This window comes from Centroberyx affinis, unplaced genomic scaffold (genome assembly GCF_046629955.1).
Source record: "Centroberyx affinis isolate AG114_WGS23_722 - 3 ecotype Tasmania unplaced genomic scaffold, CSIRO-AGI_Caff_v1 ptg007944l_1, whole genome shotgun sequence".
Taxonomy (NCBI): Eukaryota; Metazoa; Chordata; class Actinopteri; order Beryciformes; family Berycidae; genus Centroberyx; species Centroberyx affinis.
The window spans coordinates 16,339-35,000 of record NW_027283984.1 but is presented as its reverse complement, the minus strand read 5'-3'; the positions used below and the strand labels follow the sequence as shown (position 1 = coordinate 35,000).

Genomic DNA, 18,662 nt, shown 5'->3' with positions numbered 1-18,662 from the left:
ACATATACACACACACACACACACACACACACACACACACACACACAGTCAGAAAGGTAAAGGATATCCAGCAGCAGATTGGTAACGTGTGTGATGCGGAGGCAGTGTTTCCTCAGCCGAGCGTCTCCCTCTGCAGGGTCGAGGCCCTTCAGCAGCCCCAGCAAGACCGGGAGCAACATTTCCACAAAGCTCAGCACACACACCGACACACTCTCTGCCTCCAACGCCTCCTGCACAGACAGAAAGACCAGGATGTGGAGGGGAAGAGAAAGAGAGGACACGAAGGAAGAAGAAAAGGGAGAGTAAGAAGTTGAATATTTGTGAGAGTGGTATAATGGCGGCAGCAGGTACAGTCTGGGTTGGGTCCACTGGGTCAGGAAAGAAGTCTTCAGCCAAGTGGCCAGACTTCAAGTCACAATGAAACAGCATTTTGAGAGCATCTGCTTCCTTAATGTGATGCATTTCCTGCATTTGAAACAGGATGTTGGAGCGGGACATGAGGCAGGGAGGGATCAGTCAACAGTGTAAACCAATGGGAGATCAAGGAGAGTTAAGGAGAGAAAGAGGGGAGGGACTGTTCAAAACTCTGTAATGTTTTGTTAGTTGAGATTTTAGAGATTTTTAGACATTTAGAGATGTTATTTACGCCTCCTGGTACAGCATGAGGTCATCATTAAAAATACTTTGTTGTCCAGGATGAAAAGTAATGAGATTTTGATATAAAAATCCAATAAAATGTTGTTTTTTGTCATTGTTTTGGCATGAACAGGTATGATATTCAGAATGAGCTGAAAAGGTAATTTTTCATTTCAGTGTGACTTTAACACACACTAATGCAAATATAATATGGGAAAAGTGCAAAATGGTGAGGTGTATTTCTGTTGTTATTTTTAAAATTCAGCAATAATACTGAATATACATTTAATCATGTTTTGGGGTTAACTTTAATTTTCTCAAACGATAAAATGGTTCAAATTGGTGCAGAACATAATAAGGCCTTTCCACTAGGGCTGGGCAATATATCAATATTATATCGATATCATGATATGAGACTAGATATCGTCTTAGATTTTGGATATCGTAATATCGTGATATGGCATAAGTGTCTTTTCCTGGTTTTAAAGGCTGCATTACAGTAAAGTGATGTCATTTTCTGAACTTACCAGACTGTTCTAGCTGTTCTATTATTTGCCTTTACCCACTTAGTCATTATATCCACATTACTGATGATTATTTATCAAAAATCTCATTGTGTAAATATTTTGTGAAAGCACCAACAGTCATCCCTACAATTTTGTCACAATATCATTATCGAGGTATTTGTCCATATCGCCCAACTGAACATTTAGCCCACTTTGTAGAAAACACCAAGATATATATCGTGTATCGTCATTCAGCCTAAAAATACCGAGATATGATTTTTGGTCCGTATCGCCCAGCCCTACTTTCCACCCCCTGCTAACTAAAACCTCAGGGGGAAACACAGATATTTGAAGTCTTTTTAGTGTCCACCGTGTCCCAGTGGGGCTGCCGTACCTCCAGCAGCTCGTTCAGCAGCTGCAGGGCCTGCAGAGAGCAGGACTCGGCGCCCTCCACAGGCGAGCTCAGCCACTGCACCAGAGCGAGGCCGGGCTCCGCCTTCTGTCCGCCGTCCAGCCCCGCCGCCTGCCTGCGGCCCGCGGGCCTCAGTTTGGGTCCGGCCGGTCGGAAAACCACCGTGCACAGCAGAGAGCGCAGCCCCGACACGCTGCACACAGCCAGGAGCAGCTCCAGCACCTGCACACACACACACACACACACACACACACACACACACACACACACACACACACACACACACACACAAGACACACACACACACGAGACGAAGGCTGTCAGGTTGAGCCCAAACACACTGGATGTCATTACTGATGTGCATTATATGAGGCTGGAAATCTGACTCTCCTAAGTTGAGACTGCTGGTAGGAGATCTGAATCACCAGCACTTTTACCACATGTTATGGTACTATTTCATATTTCTTTCTTTTTTTTTTTATTGGTGCAAAAACAAAACAGCAGTGACTTTACAGATACAACAATGATTGAAACGGGGATAACAAGGGCAGACAATGAATAAACAACAACAGGGTGACGTACAGCGCTTGACATGGTACATATATAAAACAAAACAAAACAAAGATGAAAAAGTCATAGTAATTATGATGATAGTGACATGATGCAGTTACTGCGATTTAAATTAGTGTTTTAGGGAAGATCTATTATAGAACATGTGTTTATGTGTATGATTGTGTGTGTGTGGGAGAGAAGAGAAAAAATAAATAAATAATAATAATAATACATATATTGAAGAATGAATAATAAATAGGTAATAACAAGGGAAGAATGAAAAGTAAATAAATAAATACATAAATGGTTTGTAATTGATATTTAGAAGTGTCCGTTGTCTATTCCACAGTTCAACTATGTCATATTTCATACTATGTCATACTTTGATCCGCTTCTTATATTCTTTCTTTTTTTTTTTCTTTATTTGGAGACCAGTTTGTAGGCCAGCTACACTATACAGTGTTGTTTGGGGGATTTTTTTTTTTTTATATCTAGTGTTTATATTTTGTGCATACCTTTAAACAATTATGTGCTACAAGCTAAAATACTTCTGCTATCACTGCATTACCTCTGAAAATGGTTTTACCTCAGAAACGTCAACAGTCACTGTGGCTGCAGAAACCTCACACAAAGAAGTGATGGACTGATGCACCAACTTGACATTTTCAGCATTATGAAAGCAACTGCCACTGAAAACAGACACATCCTATGCTTATGTGTGGAGTGCTGCTGACACTATTAAGAGGCTGTGTTTATGGTGTGTGTTTGTGGTTGTGATGTTCCTTGTCTCTTTTCTCACCTTTGCCGCAGAGTCTGGGTCTTTTGAATGCAGCAGTCCCAACACTTGAGACACACATGCTGAGAAATGCTCATACCTACACGTGGAGAAATGGGTTTCATGAGTTAGTTTGTGAGATTATAGGTCTATGTGAGCAGTGTGTGTGTGTGTGTGTGTGTGTGTGTGTGTGTGTGTGTGTGTGTGTGTGCCTGTGTGTACCTGGTGAGATAATCCGCTATCTTGGGGTTCTTCAGCAGGTCGACCAAAAGATCAACAGAGTATTTCCGGGTCAGAGTGCCGTCGCCGTTAACGATGATGTTGAAGACAAGCTGGAAAGTCTGGTGGATGTTCTTAGCATCAAACAGCTGACAGGAAGACACACAAACACATGGAAAAACATTGAGAATATAAAACTCAAATACGGCAATTTCCAAAGTGCAAGAGAAAATATTTTATTTCATTCAAAATGAGCGAATCCTAAGCATTAGAATCATTTTATCCCCCATCCACAATGTTTTGGAGCACTTTTTAAACACTGAGGAAGAAATCAGCAGAAGAAAATACACAATATGATTTTTTGGTAAGTATCGTACAGCCCTAAATGCATGCAGATGTGTGTGTGTGTGTGTGTGTGTGTGTGTGTGTGTGTGTGTGTGTGTGTGTCCCACCTACCTTCTCTCCAACCTTCTCGTTGAGTGTGAGGCTGGCCAGTATGGACAAGGTGAAGACGACCACAGTCAGACTGTTGTGAGCCAGGAAGTTGATCAGTGTACGGTAGAACGGCTTCACATTATCCTGCAACACACACATTGCCTTGGGTCCAGACCTTTGACTCCGCCCACTCCACAGAGTTGACTGATTCTGGTTCTGGCATCGTGACATGAAACGGCGGTTTCTCGGTTGAAAAATCGGTCCAATGAGCGCCAGGGGGGACCAACGATTAGCCAATCAGAGCCTCGGGCGGGACTAACGCCGTTGTCAAGCTGTGCACCAGAACCAAGGAGGAGTAATAACAACAATGGAGACCGCTATAGACAAGATAGACGCTGCTATCCAGGCTGTTCTAAATTTTTACTTCGCCCCGTGTTGTCAAAGATGCTCTATACTTGCTGAACCGTCTCTGGTGTTGTCATGGCTACGCATCAGTGTCAACTTAAAATGACGTTAGATTCAGGCGGATACGTTGGTCACTAGTGATTGGTTAGGGAAAATCGAATCCCCCTCCCCCACGGAAATCGGTTAGAGTGGAGGCAATGTCAGACTGAAGATGGAAATGGAGTGGAACGAGTTGACAATTCTGTCTGATATCAGGCAACACACACACACACACACACACACACACACACACACACACACACACACACACACACACACACACACACACACACACACACAAACCAAGGTGGAAAGGTCAGCACTAGCCACAAGCCAAATGCTGGTATACTTAAGTTGTGGCTGGTATGTTGTCTAAACTCTTAAAAAGGATGTGTCATTATTAACACATCTGTGTGTCTTCTCTGGAACATTTGTGTAACTTTCCAACACAGTTATGTGCTAAAATTAACTTTTAAGAGCTGGTAAACTAAAAGAAAATGTACTTTGACCCAGGGTTAGGTTAGGTTAGGTTAGCCCAAAATAAGATATATTTTTCATAGAAATATGTCATCCCGGCCATTTTCAATGCTATTTTGTGTATGAAATGCTTTGTAATTGATCAAACACTATATATAAAGGTGGCATTTAAATATTACTGTGTCAAAGGGTTACTGACCTTTACTGATTTATCAACTAAAGACAAATTTTACCGGCATTTGGTGCTTGGCCATTATTTGGCTGGTTAAAAATCTACTTTCCTGGTAAAATAATGAAGGTGGCTCTCAAATCTTGGCATTTACCAACCAGTTTCCTGTATCAGATTTTAAAAATGCTTTGATGAATATTGGTTTTACTCTTTTTAATGTTACAGCACAGTAATTCAGTGTCTGACGCACACACACACACACACCTGTGTAACGGTTTCAGATTTGTGACTCACCAGAGACTTGATGTGGTTCTGCACTGAGTGGTTGTAGCGACACAGGTTGGCCATGAGGCCCAGGCACGGCATAATGATGTCATCACTGTGAGACTGGCTGCGGGGAGAGACCAAAAGGGAGAGCGATCAGCTGCATGTCAACATGACAGGCCCGGGTTCATTATACTGACATGAGGAGATGAGGAGCTTACATGTTGGTCATGAGAAAAGCGATGAGCTCATGAATGTAGTTTGTGGAATGGAAGGTCCGGGTGTTGTACGTCAGCTTCTGCAGAACCTGGAGACACTGACACACACACACACACACACACACACACACACACACACACACACACACACACACACACACACACACACACACACACACACACACACACACACACACACACACACACACACACACACACACACACACACACACACACACACACACACACAATACAACATTAATTATACAAACATTTCATAGTACGATTATCTTGGCCAAAATTTTCTCGATATACGATATTATCCCGATAATTATTAATAAGATGAAAACCTTAAAAACAGTAATATGCCTCAAATGCTTAACTAACATATAAAAGACATTTCTGTTTTTTAAACATTTTAATCTAAGACGGTAAAATGTGTAAAATATTTATGTAAAATATTGACTTTTTGTGTTTTTGCATAAAAATGAGGGGAGAGGTCATAACCGTTACTTAGGGCTGGACCATAATTCAATATTATCATTTATCGTCTTTCAGTGGGATTATATTGTGATGATATGGTGATTTGGGATATTGAGCTGCACAATTCTACTGATGAGAACAGGCAAATGTTATTTAGAAACTCAGACAAAATGAAGTATGGTAGGAATATTATGTGAAAATTTCAGTTTAGTTTAACATCACACCAAACATTACCATTCGGTTCAATATGATGAACATTAATTTGATTATTTAACGTGATTTCGCTTATGTGAGCCATATCGTCATATATATCAATATCGAAAAAAATCCTTATGATTATCGTGATATTGATTTCAACCATATCGCCGAGCCCTACCGTTATTGTTTTATACCACGATACATAGTAATACAGGTTATTGTCCCATCCCTACCACAGAGTAAGTATTACTTTAACTTGTCATCCATAGACACACATGTACATTGTCTGCTTTGGCTCTAGCCCCAGTACATGCTGCTCTCTCTTTCTCTCTTTTTGACAAACACCCCTCTCTCCCAAGAAGAAACATCTTGTTGCACCTGCACAATACCAGAAGAGACCGGCTTGTGGTACCTACCTGCAGTACCAGCGGTTCTCCAGGTGTGGCACTGTGGCAGTGGATGACGGAGGCGAGGGTCGAGGTGAGGTTGTAGCTGCTGTGGAGCATCTCCCGACTCTCATCTTCACAGGCTGAAAGGAGACAGCACACAGGTAGGAAAAACACAAGATTCCTGCCTCTGGAGACACATGAATGCCCCCACTGGCCTGAGACAAAGCTCTCTCTCTTGCATCTCTCTTTCAGCTTTCCTGCTGTCTGAAAAGGATAATACTGGTGTTTTTAGTTTTAAGTTTGGGCCAATCGTCTAGGTTCCCCTCTACTTCCCAGTCTTCCTGCTGGTGTCTGCACACAGTCAGCACAGTTGGAGACATCAGGGCTTGTTTTCCTCCCTTCAGAAGAAGCCATTTGCTTGTATTGCTGGAATTTCCAGCAATGCAATTTCCAGTTTGTCTATCCCACCTGGCACTCTGGCAGGTAAACAACATTATTTTTTAACAACAATTTATAGGCAGATCGGGGTTGCTGCAGGTTTCAGGAAGCCAAACTTTAGACTTTTTAAGACCTATTTACCACTTCCTGGCTGGCAAACCAACTGATGTTTTTGAACATATTTGATGAAAGTTGTGAAACTACAAAAGAACAGTGTGAGTATAAAGACTACTGGAAATTAATTGTTGAGGGAAATGAAGTCCAATTGTGTTAAGCAAAGCAGATACGATGCATTTTGTACTACAAACCCTGTTCTGGATCAGTGTTTCCCCAATATTTTTTTGATCTCTCAGGCAGCCACTGCTAGCCTGGTAAGACCATCCTGATCACATGACCTCACATTCTGTTTCGCTCCACGGATCAGTCTGGACTTCTAGCCGCCCACATCGACTTCAGTGGGCAGGAGTACTTGCCTTGACAGACAAACTCCTTCAGCCAATCAGCGAATCCAAATTCAAATCCAGTCGGAAGAACGGCGAAAACGTCTTTTCCTCAGAGAAACTCCGCTAGTGCATACTCTTGTTCTTGTTTAATTGTTGTTATTGAGTCTATTTCTGCAATAACTGCACTTATGGCTGTGTTTACTAATGTTAACGTTATCGCTTGTTGTTTCGGGAGACGCCATTACTGTTTTGCCAGCAGCGGCCTGTATTTCACGTCATCAACTACGACGCGGTCCCTGATTGGCCCGGTTACATTATAATTTCAGGAAATCGATGTGGGCGGCTAGAAGTCCAGACTGATCCGTGGAGCGAAACAGAATGTGAGGTCACGTGATCAGGATGGTCTTACCAGGCTAAGCCACTGCAGTCAGTGAGTGAACAAGCTAGTTTTGCATCCTGATAACAGCCAGAAGTCAGTTGATGTGATATGCAAGCAGACAGTGAGTAGCTCCACACTACCTAGCTGTGCCAGCAGAGAGATGATGGTTCCTGTGAGGACAGGGTTGGTGTTTGGGTCCCCTGCCAGCTCCACCAGCCCGCTCACACACTCACTGGGCAGCACCTGGCCTGAAGACAGCAGCTGGTCACATTTAAGACCTGAAACCTCCTGGAAACAAACACACACACACACACACACACGTACCGTTACTAAAGCTGAGGCTGTCATGGTGGGTGATGAGACACATCAGTGAAGCAGACAGCCAAGCTCACCTCCACCTGCTTCTGGAGCTGGGCGGTGTTGTGGGCGGTCTTGCTGCCTCTGTACTGCTGGATGGCCAGCAGCAGAGACTTCAAACACGTCGTCATGTCCATCCTGTCAAACAGTATTCTTTGTTTGGTCTAAGGTTGTAAAGTTAAACAACAAATTACATCACCAAAAAGATACGAAGCTATTGATTATTTAACCAGGTAAAGTATCACTGAGATTTAAAGAGAGACCTGGCCAAGACAGCAGCAATTAAACATACATACAGTTACAGATATTACAGCAAAATGAATAACTTACAACATAGAAACATGAAACTATATCATTTCAAATACAAAACATTAATGTAAAATCAAGTGCAGAAAAAATGGATTGGGGGTAAAACAACAACAATTTAGACACAATCAGAGTTCCCTAGCTACTGAATATGTTCCCAAATCTTTTTAAATGTTTTATGTAACTATTTACTGTTTCACTTGCCAAAATGAAGCTTGCAAGCTAGGTTAACGTTACTGCTGGCTAGCACTCAAGTAGCTAACGTTAGCAAACAAGCTAACGTCGGCTAATGACAAGTTTCCTGACAGCAGCTCTGATCCATGCCCAGCTTCCTAAATCACGCCTTTTAACCGGTTGTCTATATAATTCGATATCGGTAACGTGTAATATTTGTCTAGTTAAATGCTGCAGACTTGCTTTACACTGTGCTGTCTGCCTGTATCGGTCCTCCTCTCTCTTCTTCTTGGGGAAACATGAAACATCAACAGAAACACAACAGCGGCTTCCTCCCGCTTTACACTTCGAACGTGGAAGGAACGATCCACGTATGAGGAAGGGGGGAAACACACGATTTAATTCGCATTGACAAAGCTCATCTCAATCTATATCCTACACAAACAAATACTTTCTAATAACATGTACTCATATACTCTAAGAAAATATAATTTAAGCGTTTAATGTGTTTGTATGTGATGCATTGAGCGAACTGAAAGTGCAAGCGCCCCCCTCTCTGTTTACATGTCTCGGACGAGGTCTCGCGAGAATTGAAGATGACGTGACTAACCAGGAGGGGGCAGGCACGCACAAATAAGAACCTGTGGAATGAACTGTGTATTTTTATATTTTGTTGAACACTGGTTTTAACATCATTGCAACCTTAAAATAAAATATTCTGTATTTTCAATATGAGGCACACAAGTTTACACACACTTTATTGTGAATGTATTAATTCTTAAACGGATTTTTTTCATTCATGTGCAAAGAATACCATTAAAATGTCTCTTTAGGTATTTCATAGACACACAAATTGCTCAAGAATAAGAAAAGCAGAAACAATATCACATTTTACAATGACATTATTGTCTAACTAAATATATACGTATATTGATTGTATATTATCTAAAACCCAATATTTATGAATCAGTTATGTTTTAATTTATCTTTTTGCATATGTTAATGTTACACAGTGCTTAATTCATGCTTTATTTATTGTTAGCTCGTATTCAAGATTTTCATTTTACAAATTTTCTCATTGTTCAAAGCTGTCTGTTTCATTGTACAGTCATTGTTTTTTGTTTTTTTTCCAATTAAACAAAGTCCTTTTGTAGTTCACTGCACACAGTCTGTCAGCACTATACTGTATTATCATACTTCATAGGTCAGCACCATATGCATGTGAGTGATGGGAGGGGAAACAGAGGGGAAGGAGACGTCACCTTAACTGGGGAAAAAAAAACTTCTCAAAACAAATGCAATTGAACATCAAATTTTATACATTTCTTAAATTTTTTAAATGTTGCGACTTCTTTTTATTCACTTTGCGGACGATCAAGTCAAGCCTACGTCAATCGATTTGCCTGCTGATGCCAACGTTTGTGTGTGTGTGTGTGTGTGTGTGTGTGTGTGTGTGTGTGCGTGTGTGTGTATCTTTCCGTGTGGAAACTGCGGTTAGACCCTGCATCTAGAAAACCCACCACTGACTTCTGTTGCTGTTTCCTCATGTTTATTCATCTGTTCCTCTGCTGTTCGGTCAGAAATTAAAACACAACAGGCAGTTTTGCAGAGAAATGCATTTAATTTGAACGTGCAATACTCCTTTAATCCTTTAATCTCCCACACAGCAAACTGAATGCATGAAAAAATAATGTCCACGTGATGTTAGATGCACATAAAATCATAACCCTTCCAATAGCAAAGTGTGGAATTAATAGCCTGACATCCTCTTCAGTTCTGCAATCTTTTTTTTATATCTGTCTCCACTGTAGTCTGACTGAACCTGCGTCTGGTCACTGACACACACGAGACAACTCACACCTCTCCTGAGCTGGTGTGACAACAGACAAACAACAGGATGTGTGGCGGTGAGTGTGTGTCCAAACACACGATTACGTAATAATGAGGCTGACTGCTGGAGGAACACACTCTGAGCTTACAGGTGGCCTTCGGTAAGTTAACTTTGATTTACAAAGAGCTTCTCAAGTTCGGTTTTTGCCAACAAAACAGGGGCAGGGCTTCCTCGTATGTAAAAACAAACAAACACTTTAATAGAAGTTATTGTGTCCACGTCAAAAATGAACGGAGGTGGCCCGTCTTCCAATGTCAACACAATTATTTCTATTAAAGTGATTTATTAATTTTATGTCCCTGTTTTCCCTTGTTTGCTCTGACACTTTTTTGAGTGACAACACTATATGAACCCTGTAAGAGTCTCATGTGTTTCCTGTGTCTGTCACGGGAAAATATCATAAACGTGTGAGAGAGAAATGTGAGATCTGAGAGAACGCCAGTGCACACCACTATTTCACTGATAAACATCCTGGTGATTCAGCCACCCAGGTCATCAGCGTATAGGAAAATTACACCGGCCGACATATTGTTCATATGAAAATGTCACAGATTATGGAAATCTGCATCTTTAATAAACACAGTTGCATAAGTTCCATTACAGTCACATGTATCTATATCTACATTCTAGATGTGATATGATGGAAAAATATACGTTGCATGGTGCACCATTAGAAATGAATACAGGAAAGAGATTTTTTTTTTCCCCTACGTGTATAAAATAACCAAAATAAAACCATAGACAATGTTCGTTCAGCGCAGAGCGGCTTCAGCAGCCTGACTGCAGAACAGCCCGACCACAGGAGCCACATGTTGACCTGTTATATATCTATATAACTGCAACATATACAACCCCAGAGGAACCCTGTCTGAAACCAAACGACTTTCACCACATTTCTTATCTTATGTGAACTCACAGTACTTGCTGGACTTAAACAAAGGGTGCGATCACACCCACAGTTTGGGTTTTTTTCGTGTGAACCAGAGTGGAGAAGTTGATTTTTGTTGCATTTTTGTATTTGGTTCATTTAGGGTCACGCTGCCCAATTACAAGCCAAACAGGGCTTGTAAACAAAAGCCACATGAATTTGCAAGTGGCTTGTTTATTGCACAGAGTTTTGGTAACCCGAGTTCAAATGGCGTTGGTCAAACGAACCGAACTGCAGGAGGAAACACTCCGGACAGAGTTTAAATAAATCGCTCCAAACACGCTCGGTGCGCTGCAGGAGGAAACCTGACTCTGACTCTGTTGTTCCTGGGACAGACGCAGTGAGCAGAGCAGCCTCACCCCGGGGTAACACAGCGTCACCTGCTAAAGCACAACAGCAGACAGTGACATCAGAAGGCCAACTCTTCCATTCAAAGAGCCGTTTGTCAGGGAAAAGCTGGGTTTCTGGTCCCAACCTCAAACTGCCTGCCAGACCCAACAGATGAGCCGCTAAAAGAAGTTTACATTATCTGTCACTGGTCTTGTTTTTGAGGGACGGGGTGAATGTAATCAAATGGAAACTTGTGGGTGGAGAGATAGAGGAAGGAAAGGATTAATGCTAAACATGACATCACAAGCTGTGACTCACAGATGTTGGGGAGGATAAGGCAGTGTGTGTGTGTGTGTTTGGGGTGGGGTGGAATTGGCCTAAATTAAAATTTGATATCTCAGACATAAGCTCGTTCAAGTATGACAAAATTTGGATGGATGCTGTAATTAGAAGTCTGATCTTGTTGAATCTTGGAGGGACGATGCATCTTGTTACTGATTGGCCCAGTGGGCGCCTGCATCATTCATGGGGGACGACGTGTTTACCTGTCTAACATTTGGATCGAGTGTGTCACGGCAAGTGACAGAGACATCCTGTCAGGCTGCTCTTTAAGGTGAACTGCCCCAGAGCTGCCGCAGCCTCACAAATCGCACCCACGTGTTTATGTAGGAAGAAGATAACACCACAAAAAAGAACAGAAGAGGGCAAAGGACAAACCACTGAAAAAAAATGCTTTTAACTGCAGGGGTAGAAGTATTTAAAAAGTTATGTTCCAAAATTTATGTCCAGTTCTTGAAATTCCTTATGCGGTATCCTGAAAATATAAAAGTTCCAGTCTATGAAGCTGCTGTCGTTTTGTCCAGACTTCAGTTACCTGGTAAACTAACCTGGTAAAGGACCAATAACTTAATTCTTGTAAGACGAGGTGTCACTTTTTCCATTTTTCCAAAATGTCATCAGGACTCTCTTGGTGTCTTTAATGCCAACAGCTCAACACGCTTCTTCTTCTGCGTGTTCAAACGTCACAGTCAGAGTCAGAGCGGCTCAGGAGGGCAACACGTCAACGTAGTCCGGAGGCTCAGCAACATCTAGACGAAAGCACAGAGTGTGTCATTTCATTTAGCACAGAGAAAGGTCAAACATAACATAATAAGTAAAAGTAGGCCACTAGATATTCACCATGACAGATATTAATGAATGAAAGCGAGAAAGCAAGAAAGCAAGTAAGAAAGAAAGAAAGCACCAGTTCTTAATTGCAAGAGAGAATGAGAGAGAAATGGATGAAAGAACAGCAAGGAGAGAGAAAGAAAGAAAAATCAAAAAAGCAGGAAAGAGAAAGAAAGAAAGAAAGAAAGACAGCACCAGATATTAATTGCAAGAGAGAATGAGAGAGAAAATGAATGAAAGGCCAGCAAGGAGGGAGAAAGAAAGAAAGATACGTAAAAAAAAAAGCATAAAAGAGAAAGAAAGAAATTCACCATGACATATTAATGAAAGAAAGCAAGAAAGCAAGAAAGCAAGAAAGCAAGAAAGCAAGAAAGCAAGTAAGAAAGAAAGAAAGAAAGCCCCAGTTCTTAATTGCAAGCAGTGCAAAAGAACAGAGCGGTTCCGTTCTAAAGCACAAATAAACACGCCCACACCTCCGCACACCTCTGCACACCTCCACACACCTCTGCACACCTCCGCACACCTCCGCACACCTCTGCACACCTCCACACACCTCTGCACACCTCCGCACACCTCTGCACACCTCCACACACCTCTGCACACCTCCACACACCTCTGCACACCTCCGCACACCTCCGCACACCTCTGCACACCTCCGCACACCTCTGCACACCTCCACACACCTCTGCACACCTCCGCACACCTCTGCACACCTCTGCACACCTCTGCACACCTCCACACACCTCTGCACACTTCCCGCACAACCGGAGTTGTGCCACAACGCCTGATTTGGTGTAAATAGGCCTCACTATGTGCAGCGGACAGGTCTGCTTCACTGCTCTGTGTGTTTGTGCCCGAACACCACGAGAAGGGGGGAGGGGGGGGCTTTTAACTGTTGATTGGGGGGGCAAGACACAGGTTTGGGTGGGCCACACCTGCCCATAGCTACCACCGGCCTTGAAGTAGAGAAAAAGAAAGAAAGATCCAAAAAAGCAGGAAAGAGAAAGAAAGAAAGAAAGAAAGAAAGCACCAGATATTAATTGCAAGAGAGAACGAGAGAGAAAATGGATGAAAGAACAGCAAGGAGAGAGAAAGAAAGAAAGACAGAGAGAAAGAAAGAGAGAAAGAAAGAAAGAAAGAAAGAAAGGAAGAAAGACAGCACCAGATATTAATTGCAAGAGAGAATGAGAGAGAAAATGAATGAAAGGCCAGCAAGGAGGGAGAAAGAAAGAAAGAAAGAAAGAAAGAAAGAAAGAAAGAAAGAACCAGATATTAATTGCAAGAGAGAATGAGAGAGAAAATGAAGGAAAGGCCAACAAGGAGGGAGAAAGAAAGAAAGAAAGAAAGAAAGAAAGAAAGAAAGAAAGAAAGAAAGAAGGAAAGAAAGAAAGAAAGGAAGAAAGAAAGAAAGCACCAGATATTAATTGCAAGAGAGAATGAGTGAGAAAATGAATGAAAGTCCAGCAAGGAGAAAGAAAGAAAGAAAGAAAGAATGCACCAGAGAAAATGAATGAAAGGCCAGCAAGGAGAGAGAAAGAAAGAAAGAAAGAAAGAGAGAAAGAAAGAAGAAAGAAAGAAAGAAAGAAAGAAAGAAAGAAGCACCAGATATTAATTGCAAGAGAGAATGAGTGAGAAAATGAATGAAAGTCCAGCAAGGAGAAAGAAAGAAAGAAAGAAAGAATGCACCAGAGAAAATGAATGAAAGGCCAGCAAGGAGAGAGAAAGAAAGAAAGAAAGAAAGAGAGAAAGAAAGAAGAAAGAAAGAAAGAAAGAAAGAAAGAAAGAAAGAAGCACCAGATATTAATTGCAATAGAGAATGAGAGAGAAAATGAATGAAAGGCCAGCAAGGAGAGAGAAAGAAAGAAAGAAAGAAAGAATGCACCAGAGAAAATGAATGAAAGGCCAGCAAGGAGAGAGAAAGAAAGAAAGAAAGAAAGAATGCACCAGAGAAAATGAATGAAAGGCCAGCAAGGAGAGAGAAAGAAAGAAAGAAAGAAAGAATGCACCAGAGAAAATGAATGAAAGGCCAGCAAGGAGAGAGAAAGAAAGAAAGAAAGAAAGAAAGAAAGAAAGAAAGAAAGAAAGAAAGAAAGAAAGAAAGAAAGCACAAGACATTAATTGCAAGAGAGAATGAGAGAGAAAATGAATGAAAGTCCAGCAAGGAGAGAGAGAGAAAGAAAGAAAGAAAGAAAGATGAAAAAAAGCAGAAGAGAGAAAGAAAGAAAAAAAAAAGAAAAACAAAAGAGAAAGAGAGGCAGCTGTGGCTCGGTGGCTTCAGAGGTCACCTGTCATGTGACTCACTCTCATAGTCCGGCTCTTCCTCAGCTGGTGCCGGCGGGCGGATCAGCAGGGCCGTCTTCCTCTTCACAGAGTGCCGGAGGTGCATGGCCAGGCCCTGGTTCTTCCTCTTATAGTGACGGATCAGATCCTCCAGAGTCTTGAAGCACTTCTCCTCCACGCCTGCTGCTGCCTGCCGCAACAAACAACAAACAAACAACAACAACATGCAGGAAGAGAAAACACTGTAAGAAGGAAAAACTACAACATATTAGAGAGGGAACAACTATACGAGAAGGGTTGGAAATATGTATCACGGAGGATCATGTCCAGAGAACTGAAGGGATCTGGAATTTTTGGAGGAGTTCTGTGAATCTGCACTCGATTGCTCTTCCTCGACGACCAGGATGTGAGTCTCAGTAAACTGAAATTGAATTGTGAGAACTGCACACAGTTTCAGAGCAAATGAATTCAGTTTCATAATATTACATTCAGTTTCAAGTTTACTGGAATTCAGTTTCAAACTAATGCATTCAATTTCTAATTATGCTATTCAGATTCAGTTTTTCAATGCAGTTATTCAAGTTAAACAATACAAATTCAAATTATGTGATTCAAATTCAGTTTTTTAATGCAATTATTCAAGTTGAGCAATTCAAATTCAAATAGAAATGATTCAATTTCAGTTTCTAGTGACACATATTTCTGCCCATAGAAAACTAGAATATGTATGAATGTATGAATACGTTTCCACATTTTAGAATAACAGTAAAGACATCAAAACTATGAAATAACACAAATGGAATTATGCAGCGACCAAAAAAAGTGTTAAACAAATCAAAACTATCTTATATTTTAGATTCTTTAAAGTAGCCGCCCTTTGCCTTGATGGAAAGGCAAAAGGCTTTGGAAAGAAATTCATACATAGGATCAACTTCACTGTTTATATTTGTCTAAGAAGCAAATTTCAAGCATTTAAGCAGAAGCCTTTAGATCAGAATGGCTTTAAGAGAATGAGAAACACAGAACATTCGATCAGGTGGGTCCAGACTTAGTTCACCCCAAAATGAATATTCAGTCATTATCTACTCATCTACTCATGTCACTGAAGGTGTAGTGGCAAACACACAGCGAGTTAACCGGCCATCTTTTTGCAGCTCCAAAGAAAGCATAAAATGTCCATCAAAGTTCTCCAAACAGCTCGTGCAGCATAATCCGAGTCCAAACGATCGCACTGTGGGTCAAGAAGTCCAATATTTACCTCATTATCTCCTATATTTTCCTCACTAACAACACTCTGGTTGTGTGCTTCCTGCAGTGCGTCAGTGAGTCTTCCATCAGGGTGCTGCAGGGTGACCAGAGTGCTGTCAGTGAGAAAAATCTAGTCGATGATGACGTAAATATTGGACTTTTTGATCCACAGTGCAATCGTTTGGCTACTAAACACTTGGATTATGCTGCACAAGCTGTTTTTGCTTTTTTGGAGGTGTATAAACAGATGGCCTGTTAACTTCAATAGTTTGGGAGAAGGCTGAGATGGAGCTAAAGGTTCGGTTTGGTTTTCCTGCCAACTTCAATGGAGTTTGCACTGATATCAGGGTGAGCAGATAATGACTGAATTTTCATTTTGGGGTGAACTATTCCTTTAAAGCCATCCAGAATGTTGGGCTTAGTTCGGCTTAGTTTTCTACACTTGAACAGTGGCATTAGTGTGTTTGTGTGTGTGTGTGTGTGTGTGTGTGTACCTGCATAGTATAGTGTCCAGTGCGTGTCTGAAGCAGTCTGTAGGTATACACCACATGCTGTTTACTGCAGAGACAGACAGGACACACACATTACTACAAAACATAAAGAGTCCGGGATGGAGAGAATTTTAACAGTTATTATTATTATTAGATTAAATTTAAATGATCCCCATGTGGAAATTGAGTACTATTAGCAGAGATGTGACCAAGTCAACTTCGCTCAAGTCCCAAGTCAGTCTCAAGTCTTAAGGCGTAAGTCCAAGTCAAGTCCAAGTCATTAATGTCAAGTCTCAAGTCTAAACGTAGAACAGCAAGTCAAGTCAGAACAAATCCAGAGTCCAGTATCAATTTAATATCTTAAAGAAAACTAAATATCTAGGACTTTTCAATGCAATATGGTTTTAATAGGATAAAAACTTGGTAAGAGCATCATGAGTTTGATTTCTATAATCAGTTTCAACTTCAATAAATTCAATCATTCCATACAAATTCAGAAAACAGAATTTAAATTCAGTCGTCTGCTGGAACAAATCTCATCACTTTCAATCTAAGTCATTTACACAAACACAAGATCTCAAGTCAAGACTTTAGAAACCTTTTCAAGTCATCAGAGTACAAGTCAGAGTCAAGTCCCAAGTCACCAGAACCCAAGTCAAGTCAAGTCAAGTCTCAAGTAGTTAAAATAGAGACCACCTCTGATTATTAGTAGTAGTACTAGTAGCAGCAGTGATAGTATTAGTTGTAGTAGCACCAGTGTAAACTTTCTTAACAAAATCACAAAGTGCTGTAAAGGAACAAAACAAACATCAGCAACCAGTTATAATAAAGGGAAGTCTGACGCTGCATTAACACCCACAGCACATTAAAGCCTGTATTCAGCCAAGTTCAGAAACCACACTGCTGGACAATATGGAGTGCAATGTACTGCTGAAGGAGAAATGGAAACGCACCTATACGAAGCAACATTCCCATGTGCTCACTGAATATGTGACCTTTGACCCATATTTACACCTCAAGTGCCTATAACTCCAGAATACTGAATCTGCTTCACCACAGAACTGTGAGTCTGGAATGTGCAAATCTCCAAATCTCACAGAAACACTGACAAAATAATAACTTGTTGTCTTCTAGAATAGTGATTCTCAACCTTTTTCATATCAAGGACCCCTAATTTAGTCCACATTAGACCCCCATTTGATTAGATTTTTTTCTCTCAGACCCAAATCTGAGAATATTTTTATTGTCAGATATGATTTTGTCCAGAATCCCATGACTGTCTGTATTGTAGGTAGAGAGATAAGAGAGAAACTACAACCAAAACAGTCATTCTTCCACATCCTCTAACTGTGCTCACTTCTTGTAAATGAAGTATTGGTGAAGTTTAACAATTCATCAACTTGCTGGGGACCCCCTGGAACCCCCTCAAGGACCCCTGGTGGCCCCCGGACCCCACGTTGAGAACCACTGTTCCAGAAGAAGGCGGTCACCTCTTTTAAAGTGCTAGAACTATAATAATCATCGGTTGTTCAGTCTCATTCATACAACCTTATACTTTTACCTAACATAACTTATACCTTCTAATAGCTTCATTATATTCTTTCTGTATTAACATAAGCATGAATATTCATCACGTGTAATCATCCAGAATTTTGAGCTCCTTGTCTCCCACCCTGCAGACTGAATACTCACTAGACACACAGGCACATGGCTCCCTGGATGGTCTCGCTGTCTCTGATCAGGTACGCTCCATCCTTGTCCTTCTTCCCCAGCAGCTCCTCGCACTCCTGCTTGCTGATGGCGCCGTGGTAAGACACCGGCAACGCTGCCGCCATGGCGACGAGAGCTTATCTCTCAGCACGAGACCACCTGTTCTGAATGCATACTTTCTTTTTTTATTCCTCTTTCCTCCGCTGGCTGATAATAGAGAAAGTGAAATGAAAGAGGAAAAGTCTGTCTGTCAGTAAGTCGCTCGGGTCTAATAAGAAAATGAACAAAGCACAGAGACCACAGATGCTGACTAGCCAGCCAGTGTCACAGGAAATGTGTGTGT

At 41.3% G+C, this 18,662-nt stretch overlaps 2 protein-coding genes across 2 annotated transcripts in view; both read right to left on the bottom strand.

Moving 5' to 3' along the window:
• Positions 1 to 7,931, bottom strand: part of cip2a (cellular inhibitor of PP2A) — a 14,308-nt gene extending 6,377 nt beyond the window's left edge. Inside the window, exons 1-10 of the mRNA XM_071514097.1 lie at positions 7,830 to 7,931; positions 7,578 to 7,725; positions 6,205 to 6,317; positions 5,111 to 5,205; positions 4,920 to 5,016; positions 3,557 to 3,679; positions 3,104 to 3,249; positions 2,906 to 2,981; positions 1,537 to 1,776; positions 68 to 230 (exon numbers count right to left, since the gene is read on the bottom strand). Coding sequence (XP_071370198.1) covers positions 68 to 230; positions 1,537 to 1,776; positions 2,906 to 2,981; positions 3,104 to 3,249; positions 3,557 to 3,679; positions 4,920 to 5,016; positions 5,111 to 5,205; positions 6,205 to 6,317; positions 7,578 to 7,725; positions 7,830 to 7,931 — 1,303 coding nt within the window. The remainder of the gene's footprint in view (positions 1 to 67; positions 231 to 1,536; positions 1,777 to 2,905; positions 2,982 to 3,103; positions 3,250 to 3,556; positions 3,680 to 4,919; positions 5,017 to 5,110; positions 5,206 to 6,204; positions 6,318 to 7,577; positions 7,726 to 7,829) is intronic.
• A 1,979-nt stretch (positions 7,932 to 9,910) lies between these two features.
• Positions 9,911 to 18,550, bottom strand: LOC139639938 (SH2 domain-containing protein 1B). The gene is made up of 4 exons (XM_071514096.1): positions 18,302 to 18,550; positions 16,613 to 16,676; positions 14,892 to 15,060; positions 9,911 to 12,511 (listed from the first exon to the last, which is right to left on the bottom strand). The coding sequence occupies exons 1-4, from the start codon at positions 18,442 to 18,444 to the stop codon at positions 12,468 to 12,470; spliced, it is 420 nt and encodes a 139-aa protein (XP_071370197.1). The 5' UTR covers positions 18,445 to 18,550; the 3' UTR covers positions 9,911 to 12,467.
• Positions 18,551 to 18,662: the final 112 nt, after the last annotated feature.